At 46.6% G+C, this 12,873-nt stretch overlaps 1 protein-coding gene across 3 annotated transcripts in view; it reads left to right on the forward strand.

Moving 5' to 3' along the window:
* Window positions 1-12,873, forward strand: part of SIK3 (SIK family kinase 3) — a 632,054-nt gene that overhangs the window by 241,856 nt on the left and 377,325 nt on the right. For all 3 annotated transcript variants that reach the window (XM_085645705.1, XM_085645704.1, XM_085645703.1), the window contains exon 3: window positions 3,823-3,886. In XM_085645705.1, the coding sequence (XP_085501831.1) occupies window positions 3,823-3,886 (64 nt within the window). The remainder of the gene's footprint in view (window positions 1-3,822; window positions 3,887-12,873) is intronic.

Genomic DNA, 12,873 nt, shown 5'->3' on the forward strand with positions numbered 1-12,873 from the left:
AGCACTTTCAGTTTGCTGTGCTACCTTTCGGCCTTGCCAGCTCCCCTCGGGTGTTCACCAGGGTGATGCCGGTGGTCGCAGCTCATCTGAGGAGATTGGGGATTTCAGTCTTTCCCTACCTTGATGACTGTCTGTTGAAAGTGTGCTTGCCCTAGGCAGTGTTCAGCCACTTCCAGATTGTGGCAGACCTCCTACACTATCTGGGGTTCACTATCAACATGCCGAAGTCCCACACAACTCCCTCTCTGATGCTCACTTTCATCTGAGCAGTTCTGGACACTCTGCAGTTCCGGGCCTATCTTCTAGACCGGCAAGTCCAGGGTGGGTATTCAGGCTATGATGTAGATGTTTCAGCCTCGATCCTGGATTTGGGTGAGACTGACTCTGAGGCTGTTGGGCCTCATGCCCTCTTATATCTAGAGTGGGACCTGAAGACCCAGTGGACACAGCATCAGGGAAATCTCCCCGACATAGTTCAGATTACAGCAGGATATGGAAAAGACCTGCAGTGGTGGCTAACTAACCATGATTGGTTCAGTGGCAGACCCCCTCGGCCTTCTCCAACCAAAGTTGACTGTAGTGACCGATGCGTCACATCTGGGCTGGGGTGGCCATCTGGAAGAGGTGGAGATTAGGGGACTCTGGTCTCCGGCAGAATCCGAGGTTCACATAGTCCTGTTGGAGCTTCGGGCCATTCACTTGGCATTAAACGTTTTCTTACTTCGATCAAGGGAAGACTGGTGCAGGTGTTCACGCACAACACCTCCGCCATTTGGTACTGCAACAAAAAGGGTGGGATGAGGTAGTGGGCGCTTTGTCAAGAAGCTCTGCAACTTTGGACATGGCTGAAACGTTAGGTCATTTACCTGGTGGTGCAGCATCTGGCGGGCTCTCTAAATGCCAGAGTGGACAAACTCAGCCGATGATGCCTAGTTGTTCGCGAATGGCGTCTTCATCCAGAGGTGGTGCAAGGTCTCTTTCAGCAGGGGAGAGAGCCCTGGTTAGATCTGTTCACCAAATCACCAAAGCCGGAAACGCGCAATTTCAGTATTTGTGCGTGCTGGAGTTTCCAAGGTGGCTTTGCATGGAGACTCTTTTCTTCTCGAGTGGAGCTCCGGTCTTGTGTACGCCTTAATGCCAATTCCACTCCTGCCCAGAGCTCTCAAGACGATCAGGAATGACTGGACCCAAGTAATTTTTGTGTCTCTGGATTGTGCATGGAAAATCTGATATTCCATGTTGTTGAGCATGACCATAGGTCCTCCAGTCTGGCCGCCTCTTCAGGAGGATCTTCGCACCTTCCACCTGCATGTGTGGAGATTGTGTGGTGACAGCTGACAGCTTTCGACCTTTCTCTTACAGTCTGTGATGTTATACTGGCTTCCAAGCATTCCTCCACTAAATCGGTATACGCCTGGTGCTTGGAGAAATTTGTTTCATGATGTGCTTCCCACTGTGTTGACCCCCCCCACTGCCCCTATCTGCACCTCTCTTGCGAGTTATCTTGTTTGCATTGTCTTTGGGCCATCAGGGCACTGCTTTGGGCACAGTTACGGGTTACGTTCCTGCCATTTCTGCTCCTGCCGGACCAGCCTTTTCTTTTAAGTCACCTGTTGTGGCAGAGGTTCCTTAAAGGCTTGCAACATATGCTCCACCTATGCCCTTCATCATGCCTCAGTGGGATCCCAACTTGGTCCTCGCCTTTCTCGTGTGTGCACCATTTGATACTCTGAGCAATTGCCCACTTAGGCTATTGACCATCAAAAAAGCCTTTTTAGTGACCAAACCGGCCAGGCGGGTCAGCGAACTGCAAGCACTTGCTCTGCATGCTCCCTGTACCACCTTTTACCCAGACAAGCTGGTTCGCATGCCTCCTTGCTGCCAATGATTGCCACTCCATTCTATGCAGGCCGGAGCATCACGCTGTCTTCTTTCTTTGCTCCACGTGATCCCTCCAAAGAACAAGAGACTCCACCGCCTGGATCCAAAAAGAACGTTGTTGTTCTATCTTAATTGCACTAGAGAGTCCCGGGTAGACTATCAACTCTTCGTGGGCCATATGTAAGCAAATAAAGAGAAAGCTGAACAGAAAAGCCACCTCATGATGGATTGTCCAGTGGATTAAGATCTGCTATGCATTGGCCAAGAATCAGCCCTCTGTGGGCTTGAAGGCGCAAAGTACGAGAGCCAAAGCTGCGACCATTGCGTTAGTCTCCTCTTAGACATCTGACAGGCAGCAATGTGGGCATCACTGCACACGTTCATAAAACATTACTGTCTGGACAGTCAGATCCGGAGGGAAAGCAACTTCGCTTGTTCGGTCCTGCAGGCCTTCTTGGTTTAATCACGTTTGCTGAGCCAAGTCCGAAGGGTATTGCTTGGATATCTATTCATAATCTGTATCTAGAAGTCTATATCAGATGAACAAATTCCTTACCTTTAGTAACGCCTTATCTGTCAAATACTCTATTTTCGCACAAATTCCTTACCCACCCTCCCATCCTCCCCACTTGGGGAACCAGATCAGGTGTAAAGGACAACCTTTTAAGGGCCTTAATATTTTCCACACCAGTGGTCCGTTCTCATCGTGGCTCTGCGCTCCTGGCGTGGAAAGTCGCGAAAGTAACTGAGGTGTGCATGCTGAGGTACTGCGTACCTCATTTCCGGCGCGGTACCGAAGGACACCACCTACCAGAGCACAGGGATGCTGCTCAACTATCTTCTGGATCTAGTCTGAAGGCTTGGGATATTCAAAGGTAAGGAATCTGCTTCTAGATAGTCCCTACAGAGATTAGACATTACTGAAGGTAAGTAACTTGTTCAACAGAAACTTAATTAAATGAAAGAAAGAGAGGGGCCTACACTGATATTTCGTTGCGTGCTTAGATAGGTGATCTCTACTGTTCCCTTCACAACCTTTGTCTTTAGGTTTTGCTCTCTCGTGTTGTGGTGTACCGTGAAATATTTCTGTTGGGTGCTGTATTCCGAAGCCCTGGTTGTAAATAATAGATTAGTGACAAGTTCCTCGCCTCACCAGCCCACAGGGTGCCAGGGTTGATAACAGATCTGCATGTGTCGGGAACGGCGCTATCTTCACACACACTCTGGGAGCTTTCCTTGAAGTCTGGCACGAGACCAGTCATGCAGTGGCTGAGGTCCTTCCAGGTCACGGCGGAACCAGCCCGGCTGCTAGGCGAGTGCTGTGGAGGAATTCACCTAGAGGCTTCGAAAGAGGGTAATGACTCTGTAATGTTGTCGCCGGAGGGTAGGGTGAGGGCCTGGGCGTCACATGAACTGTTTGCAGCATTTCATTCATGCATGTCTTAGGGTGTCGGAGTTGTTGGCGTCAGCCAAGCTCGGTAGGTAAATCATGCATGGGCATAGGCCAGCTGCTGAAAAAATGCCGCAGATCACTCCACTGTCTGCTAATCATGCATATAATGGCAGCACCCTATTTGACGTGTCCCCCTTTAACCCCCATCTTCAAAAAGCTGTAACCCCCACGTTGTCATATAGATAACACCTGCACAACTGCTGACGTCATGGGTTTTTGTTGCACTGGTCCCCAATTCAGTGACTGATGCCGCCCCCGCGGCTCCCCCCACCCTGAACTTGTTCAAGGTCAAATAGCTGGTTGTTTTCGCAGACATTTTTTCAGCATTCACCCCCGTACTCGGAAACTATGGTGTGCGCTGAAAGAAAGCAGCACGGACAGATATTAAATATATCAAGCAGTGTGTGCATTGTTGGCGCTATGGTTATGAAGTGCAGCAGGAAGCCTCTCAGTCTGAATGCACTCATCACACTTACTTTTACTTCCAGGTTATGGAGACCGAGCGGGTGATCTACTTGGTTACGGAGTACGCAAGCGGAGGGGAAATCTTTGGTGAGTGTTGTTTTGTGCTCTCAATATTGCATTTCCTCCAAAAGGAAAAGGGGGGGGGGGGCAGTGTTCTGTTGCTGCATGCATATGCTATGTTGCTGTCCCATTATCAGGGTTCTAGTCTTATAATTGCACTTAAGGTCTCACCTTTACATAGGTCGAAGTTTACTAGAGATCCCAGCAGTCTGGTTTGCTAACGACATCTTGAGGACATTCGGTTAGCTTTCCTGGGAATGCATTCCCCCCCTTACTTACCACTGGCTTTGTGGTTTGGAAATCAAATTTGCTTACTTTCTATTTGCTGACTTTGTTTTCATCTGTCCAGCTTGAGTTCGTATCTTCCCATTCCCAAACCCTATTTACTGTATTCTTTCTTCAGTGCTGAATTTCTGTAAGCAGTCTTTTAAAACTTGTTTTTATCTAGTCACATTTGTTATGTATTCAAAGCCAGAGGTCAGATGTCAGGCTCTTTGTTCCAGGTAGCTTGGTGTTTTCTTTTCTTTCTTTTACTTCAAAATGAGAGGAATTGTGTGGCAATCATGCTGGCAACTCGGGTTGTGCTGTACAATGTTATTTTTTTAATCTTGCACAAAACACAATTTAAATGTCAGTAAATGAACTGTGCAGATATTTCAGAATATGGTAAACACAAATGGAGCATTTTTGGCGGGTAATTCTGAAATGTGATGAAAAATATTTTAATACGCTCTATACACATCAATACACTAGGTGATGATATTTCCATGTATTATCATTTGTGTGCTGTATACGTTTATTAGTAAAACTGTGTCTGTGCAAATGTAACCACTCCTCAACATACTACTCCACTGTACACTTCTCCACTTTGCATCACTGCACGCTACTTCTCTCGATGCCTCTTTACTCTACACCACTCTACTTTGCCAATGCCCCTACCCCATACTACTCTGCTATGCACCACTGCACGTTTTGCTGCTTCACCCTACACCAGTCCACTCTAAGCCAATCTAATCTACACCACTGCAATCTATGCCACTGTATTCAACTCTGAACCATTCCCCGTTATGCCATTCCTCCCTGTGCTACTCCAATCTACCTGCTCTACCCCACTCCACTCCGCTGCACTCTACACCAACGCACTCTGCACCCCTTACACTCTACACACTGCTCCATTCTACACTGCACTGTACGCCGCTATACTCTACAACACTCTACGCCACTCTACCCCATTGTACTGTCACTTTACACTTCACCACTCTACGCAACTGCACTCTTCACTAATGCAGTCTACTCCACTCTGCACCACTACACTCTGCACCACTACACTCTGCACCACTACACTCTGCACCACTACACTCTGCACCACTACACTCTGCACCACTACACTCTGCACCACTACACTCTGCACCACTACACTCTGCACCACTACACTCTGCACCACTACACTCTGCACCATTACACTCTGCACCACTACACTCTGCACCACTACACTCTGCACCACTACACTCTGCACCACTACACTCTGCACCACTACACTCTGCACCACTACACTCTGCACCACTACACTCTGCACCACTACACTCTGCACCACTACACTCTGCACCACTACACTCTGCACCACTACACTCTGCACCACTACACTCTGCACCACTACACTCTGCACCACTACACTCTGCACCACTACACTCTGCACCACTACACTCTGCACCACTACACTCTGCACCACTACACTCTGCACCACTACACTCTGCACCACTACACTCTGCACCACTACACTCTGCACCACTACACTCTGCACCACTACACTCTGGACCACTACACTCTGGACCACTACACTCTGGACCACTACACTCTACACACCACTACACTCTACACACCACTACACTCTACACACCACTACACTCTACACACCACTACACTCTACACACCACTACACTCTACACACCACTACACTCTACACACCACTACACTCTACACACCACTACACTCTACACACCACTACATTCTACACACCACTACATTCTACACACCACTACATTCTACACACTCCTACATTCTACACAACACTACACTCTACGAAACAACTCTCGAACACTGAACTCTTAACACTCTCCTCTGCACCACTGCACTCTACTCTGCACCACTCCATGCTGCTGCAATGCACTGCACCACTGCACTCTACGTCACTGCACTCTTTGCTACTGTGCTCTGACACTACTCTGCGCTACTGAACTCTGCACCACTGCACTCTATGCCACTCTACTTTGCATACCTCCACTCTAATCTGTTGTGCACCACTCCACTCTCCTCCATTCTACACCTCTGCACTCTACTCTGCATGACTCCACTCTGCTTTGTATCATTCCACTCTACTATGTAGCACTCTACGCCATGCTACGCCATTTTCCACCACACCACTCTAGGCAATTGCACTCTGCACCACTCTTCATCACTACACTACGTGAATGGGCTCAACACAATTTTTATCAAAACCAATGCACTCTACGCCAATATACTCTGCACCACTGTACTTTACACCACTACACTCTAGTCCACTCTGACACTCCACTCTGCAATGCTACACTCCATGATACTCCACTGTGACGCTGTACTCCACGCTATGCCACTCCACTCTACATTACTCTATGCGATTCTATGACACTACTCCACTCTGCGATGCTCTATGCAACTACCTGTACGCCTCTCCATGCCACTTTTCTCCACTCTACTCCACTCACAGCCACTCCAATCTGGTAGAGACTTCTGGTGATAAATTGGAGAGTGGCAGTTATTCAAGGGTCACAGAATCCCGTGTATCAAATGCATATTGTGCAGAAATGCAGCTGATGGTTTTCACTGTATTTTCAGTTAGCATTAGACCTCAAATCAGCGACAGACTGCATTGAATCGTGTCCTCTGCAATGGCTAGTTGGGACTTCATGTTTCTCAGGCACCGGGTGATATACATGGTAGCTTCTTGTCTCTTGGCGCGCATCTCTGCGTTATAATGTAGGGTTACTATGTTACACTGTGATAGTTGGTCCCTGCTAAGCAAGACCTAGCCGTTTATACTTGCTACCTATAAAATTCTCTCGGACACTTAAATCAGGAGCATAACGCAGGCCCCTATAGCCCCGGCAGCACGGTAAAGGTGACCCTTCGGCGTGGGGGCATGGGGGGGCGGATGGAGTGACCCTTTCAGCCCTAGGCCAATGAATTGCTGAGAAATATGGGAGACTCAGTGGGGATTGGGGCATTATTTTGCGTTAGTCTACTGGGGCCTGACTTTACCTTTGAACTGGGTGAGAAACACTTGATACAGCAAGTACAAATCATTGGTGAACATATGCCGAACTCTCACTAACTGGACATATTGTTTACAATATTGTGAGTGCTGGACCACTAGTGATAAATTTTGTTTTGAGAGTCGTTTTCAAATTGGAGTAGAGAGGGGTTGTACTCCTGGTTCGGTGCACCACATACAGAATAATAACTTCCTCAACTTATTTGGTTGTTAAGTGCGGTATCGCATTGCCTCGTTCCCTCTGCATATAGCTGACTCGATACAGCAAATCAGTAAACCTTACGCGTACTGGCTGGTAATGCAAATATTTTTTTCAGCTATATATATATATTGCAGTTTACTGCAAATATACTGATCACTGTTTACTACATAGTATATCATACGGAGGGTAGATGTGTCAAGGTATTGTGCCCCTGCCTCTCTGAGCTAGACAGTAGTTGGGCCACATAGCAACGCTACTCTGTAGGCCCCTCTTAACCGTAGCTCGCAGTCAGTGGCCTAGGGAACGGCAAGCAGTCTACCTAATGCGGGGCACATCTGATCTAGAGTCTCGCACACAGGGCCCTGGAAATCTGTTCAGAACACGTTTGCATGCCCTTCCTCTCCGTCGCCTTCTTAACTTCCACAGCTGAGCGAGAACATTGTGCCTTCCTTACCAACAAACGCTTGTGTTTATAATAAGTTTAGTTCAAATGTATTAATATTTCAATATACTACAGTTCCAGGTTTATAATCTTTAAGATGTTAGCAAAACGTTTATCCCTCCGACATACGTCAGCCCTTTACTTCTTAAATGTGAGTGAACTGACATATTAAAAAGGGTGATCCCATTAAGCTCAATGGTAAATAAATGCTTTTTGGGGGGTTAAGTAGATTTGAAAAGTGGGTGACGTCATAAAAGTCTTTTGATGCACTTGGTTTGCCAGGTGAAGTGAATAGAAATTTAAAAAAACTGGTTCTACCCTCTAAATGTGGGTGAGTTGTCAAATATCCTCATATATATTCTCTTATTCATGTGTTGTGAACAGTTGTGCAGGGAGCCCAAATCTATAGCGAATAAATGCTATTGCAAAAAGCCCTTTGCACTTCTTTTTGGCAAAAGACGTACATATGTCACACAGCAGCCTGCAAGTAGATTTTTTGTGAACTGGGTCCATGCAAGAAGGGCGAAATAGTAGTCTGTTATTCGGAACAACCAATTACTTCTGAGGAAATTTCAAATTACCTTTCTCAAGGTAAGTCTTATAAATGCCTTCATAACGTAATTTATCATAGCCATGTTGTTGAACTCTTGTCTTGGTGACCGAAATCTGATCCCTCATATGTTGCATTTTCTTGACTGTTAAAAAGGATGCTGTGCATCCCATCTCATACTTCCACACCAGACCTACAGTCTTTAAAAGACTTCTACCACCTTACCCGTCACTTAGCTCTTCTGGTGTACAGTGATGTAAAAGCAAAATCAGTCTTTAAAACGTTTACTAAAATAAACTTTGATGCTAGACTCGGTCTTAATTATTCAGGTTGCATATTTAAAATTTACCATCTGTGCGCCTCACAAAGTAATAAATAATGATAATTACTGCACCAATATAGCGCACTCTACAGTTTGTCTAGGCTCTTGAAACCGATAAACAATTGTATTAACAAATCCAAAATACATTCTTTGGCGACGTGCTGCTTTGGGGGAGTGAGACCCAATTGAAATCCCTCCTATGCTTGCTGTCTTGTCCGAACATGCGTGTTTAAGCTGAGGTATTAGCCTTGCCAGAAGAAGATGCCCCATTGCATCAGTCTTGTTACCGAGTGCACTCCATGTAACAGCTTTCCTGGCACTTTTGTGGTTCAAATCTTTTTAGGTCGAGCCTGGGCAGTGCATGCGCTGCTCTGCGAGGCATGCTGTGTTCAGGTAGGGACTTGGAGCCCCGCCAACTCTCTGTCCATATTTTTCATTGGCTTGTGTCATTGTCCACTGTAAACTGTGGCTGTTCATTGGTCAATAGGCTTAGTAGTCCCTCCTTAGTACCACCTTGTCTCATTTTGTAACCTCCCATGGCGACACCTTCTTTTACTAGTGTTGTTACTCATTAGGCTTTAATTACAGCTTTCGAGCACTATTTTCTCAAATAGCTTTGTCCTGCCTGCTGTTGGAGGCAGGACACGCTCTCTCATAACACTTTTTAATAATTTTTACAGCATGAACACATTTTCAATGCAATAGGTCTCGCATTTGCGAGAATTTAAGTTATTGGCATTGTAAATGACAATGGCTTTTATCTGTTTTAAAAACAACACATAAATAAAAGGCATTGTCATTACAATGCCCATTGCTCAAACTCTCATAAATGTGAGACCTATTGCATTGCAAATGCTGTTTATTCATTTGATCCGATAACAAATACTCTCACCTACATCCAAAGGCCGGTGGCGCATTATAATAGTAGAACAGGGGAAGGATGTGGGAGGGGAGGGGGGTAAGGCATAGGATATTGGGGATTTTCACCCATGGATTGTGTACGTCCTCGCAAAAGTTAGCTCCATTGCAACATATTCGGTGTCAGCGGGCTGGGTCCTATAATGTGTCTTACCCACTGTGATCAGTCTTTGTCATGGTGGCCCAGCTTGACCTCCTGCCCTCTAAGCTGTAAAACTCTGAGTTAAAGAGGACAAGAAGTTCACAAAAGACTTGTGCCAAAAATTGGAGGAATGGGCCCCACATTTTGTCAAATTGTGAACTTGTAAAATTATCAAATTTTGAACTGGTAGATGTCAGAGAGTATGCCCTTATCATCTTTTCTAGTGATCAACCATTCCTCAAATTCCGTAAGTTGTCTGCTGGATTGGGATCATATCGCGGATTGGGTGACCTAATGCTTGGTGGTGATGCAACAGCAGTGTTCCTCTGCCAGGACTCCACATTCAGATTGAAGCCAGGGAAAGTCATTGAGGTTGGCGTGGTTGAAGAGATCAACAGTTCTTTTTGCAATTGGCCTCTTGCCAGTTATGGAAGTTGGGACTTGATAATGCTGCTGGGAAAGCGGGGTTGCCGATGATGGACATGAGGAAAAGGAATAAATGGACAAGCCATTAGTGACCATGACCCTATCCCATGCATCAACCGTTGCTCGTACAACAGGTGATATGCAGACTTCTGGGGTGGGTGCTTTTTGGGGAGCCAGGGAAATTTCCAGATGTGAATCCCCACTATGACTTGGTCAATGAAGCACCATTGTTTCACCATAAGGAGCTTATTCCATTCCACCATGAACCGCCGTTGAGTGGCAAAGTAGTAGTGGTTTAGATGTGGGATGCCCAAGCCTCTCTCTGCAACAGATAAATAAACCCTTGTCTTCACCATGCACACTCTCTTACCTTCCTTAACAAAAGCGTCACTCATGTGCTGTAGTTTACCTATTAGGTGGCAGGTGGTTGGTTATAGTTGGAGTGTCTGCATTGTATAGAGTTTTTTGGGAAGGAGGGACATTTTCAGAGAGGCTATCCTGCCACACACAAGCGGCCTCCCGATTTCCAGGATTGCAAGTCTGAGAGGATTGTGATCAGCAGTACAGAGTAGGTACCTTCCGCTGTTTTCTCCCAGGGAAGGATACATTTATATCCCCAGGTAGGGTACCCAGTGGGTCGCCCAGGGAATGGGGAATTGGTGGGCTTTGTCTTCCTGTGGGAGACTACGGTTGAGGGCCTGGGATTTCTGAATGTTAACTTTGAAAGCGGATACTCTGCCAAACTCTTCCATTTATCGTAGGAGAGTGGGTGAGAGTAATGGGGCTGGGCAAGATCTGCCACTATGTTGTCTGTGTACAGAGCTGTTTTGGGCTCCTGTCGGCCTATGGTGATGGCTTTGATCTGTGGGTTAGCCTGTAATTTGCTCAGCCAGTGGCTCCATATACAGGACAAAGAGAAGCGGGAAAAGCAGGTATACCTATTGCAAAGCCCTGCAAGGATAGGCCATTGGCTCTCACCCAGGCTATGTGGCTAGAATAGCTGCACAGTACCCAAGTTTTTTAACATGTGCCCAGACCCACCCTGTCTTGTATTTGCTTCAGGAGAGGCCAGTGCATGTGATCAAATGTCTTCTCTACATCTAATTGACATGAGAAGAGCTGGAACTCGAAAGCAGGTAGCCTTATCTATTAGATGCAGTGTTCGTTATGTGTCACCACAACCCCTTTCCTGTGTGAATCCTGACTGATCCAGGTATATCAGGCCCTGCATGTATGGGTTGAGGCAAATAGTCCGAATGCCTTTGAAGAGCTTGGTGGTAAAATTTAGGAGGGATATTATTCGGTTGGAGAAGCATAACGTGGGATGCTCCCCAGGTTAGGGATCACTGTGATCATTGCTTCCTACCTTGTTTCGGTGAGACTGCCCATTTTGCCAAAGAAGTTATAAAGGTGGGTTTGAAAAGCCGCCATTTGGGTAGTCAGTAACTTGTAGAAGCCAAGGATGAACCTGTCCTGCCCTACAGCCAGGTTGGAGCCGGGCAATGTCGGAGAGGAACTCATCTACGCTAATGTCTGCCTCCAACAGAGTTCCTCCCATGCCAGGAAATGTGTGGTGTGAGCTGCGTAGAGATATGCATTGGCCTCTTGGAGGTCCATCCCCTCCGCTGCATAAAGGTCAGCATATAAGTGTTCAAATCCCCGTGCTTTATCTGCAATATTGTTGGTTCTATGGCCATTTCTTGCTAGGATCTCTATGATCCTTCCGTCGTGGATCTGGGCCCTCAAGCTTTAGGTGAGGAGCCTCCCTGCCTTATTGCCCTGTGCCTATTTTTTTCTGTTTGGTGTGGGGGAGGGCAAACTCAGCCCTGTCCATATCTAGAACTTTGAGCTGCTTCCTAGCAGATTGTCTTCGCACTCTGTGCCTTCTCCAAGGTTCTCGTTTGTTCTAATAGGTCGTAACATTTGTTTCTCCTAGCCTTAATAAGTCTTGCAGGGATCTCTAGTAGAGCCCCCCTGTTTACTGCCTTCAGTGATTCCCATAACAGGGAGATTGGGGTATGTGGGGTGTTGTTAATTTGAATGAAGTGTTGGAACACCTCCATGACCTACTCCTCGGTAGATTTGTGTGTTAGACGTTCATTGTTGAGTTGCCCTGAACTAATTGGAGCTGCTGGCACCGGTGCTCGGAATGATATCATAATGGGAGTATGATCCTTTGAGGGATGGATACTAGGAGATGTGGAGAGGTTATGAAGTAATCAATCAGAGCATATGTCAGATGAGAGACGGAGAAAATGGTATAGCTCCATAGGTGGGGTTCCGGGTGGCCCAAACATCCATTAGGCCTATGTCGTTTAACCACAGCAGGCCTACTGGTGTGAAAGCTCCTGACTGCACTCTTCTCTGAACTGACCTATCCAGCGATGTATTTGGAACAATAGTGAAGCTCCACCCACTAAAATGTTAGTGTCTGTGGAGGAACCGATGAGGCCTAGTGATTTAAAGATGAGCCACTCTTGCTGATCATTGGGAGCATACAATGGCCAGTGTAAATGTGTAATTATTCATAGAGCTCCTCAATAAAAGGAGCCACCCGGTCACCTCCGCTTGTGCTTGGAGCGCTTGTCCCAGAAACGCACAAGCTGGTAAAATTACCACCCCAGCTCTTTTGCCTGGCCTAAAGGAGAAGTATTGTTTATCGAATCAACAAGATCGCAGTCTTCCCCAGTCTTTCTTAAGAAGGT

This window comes from Triturus cristatus, chromosome 3_1 (assembly GCF_964204655.1).
Source record: "Triturus cristatus chromosome 3_1, aTriCri1.1, whole genome shotgun sequence".
In the NCBI taxonomy this organism is placed as follows: Eukaryota; Metazoa; Chordata; class Amphibia; order Caudata; family Salamandridae; genus Triturus; species Triturus cristatus.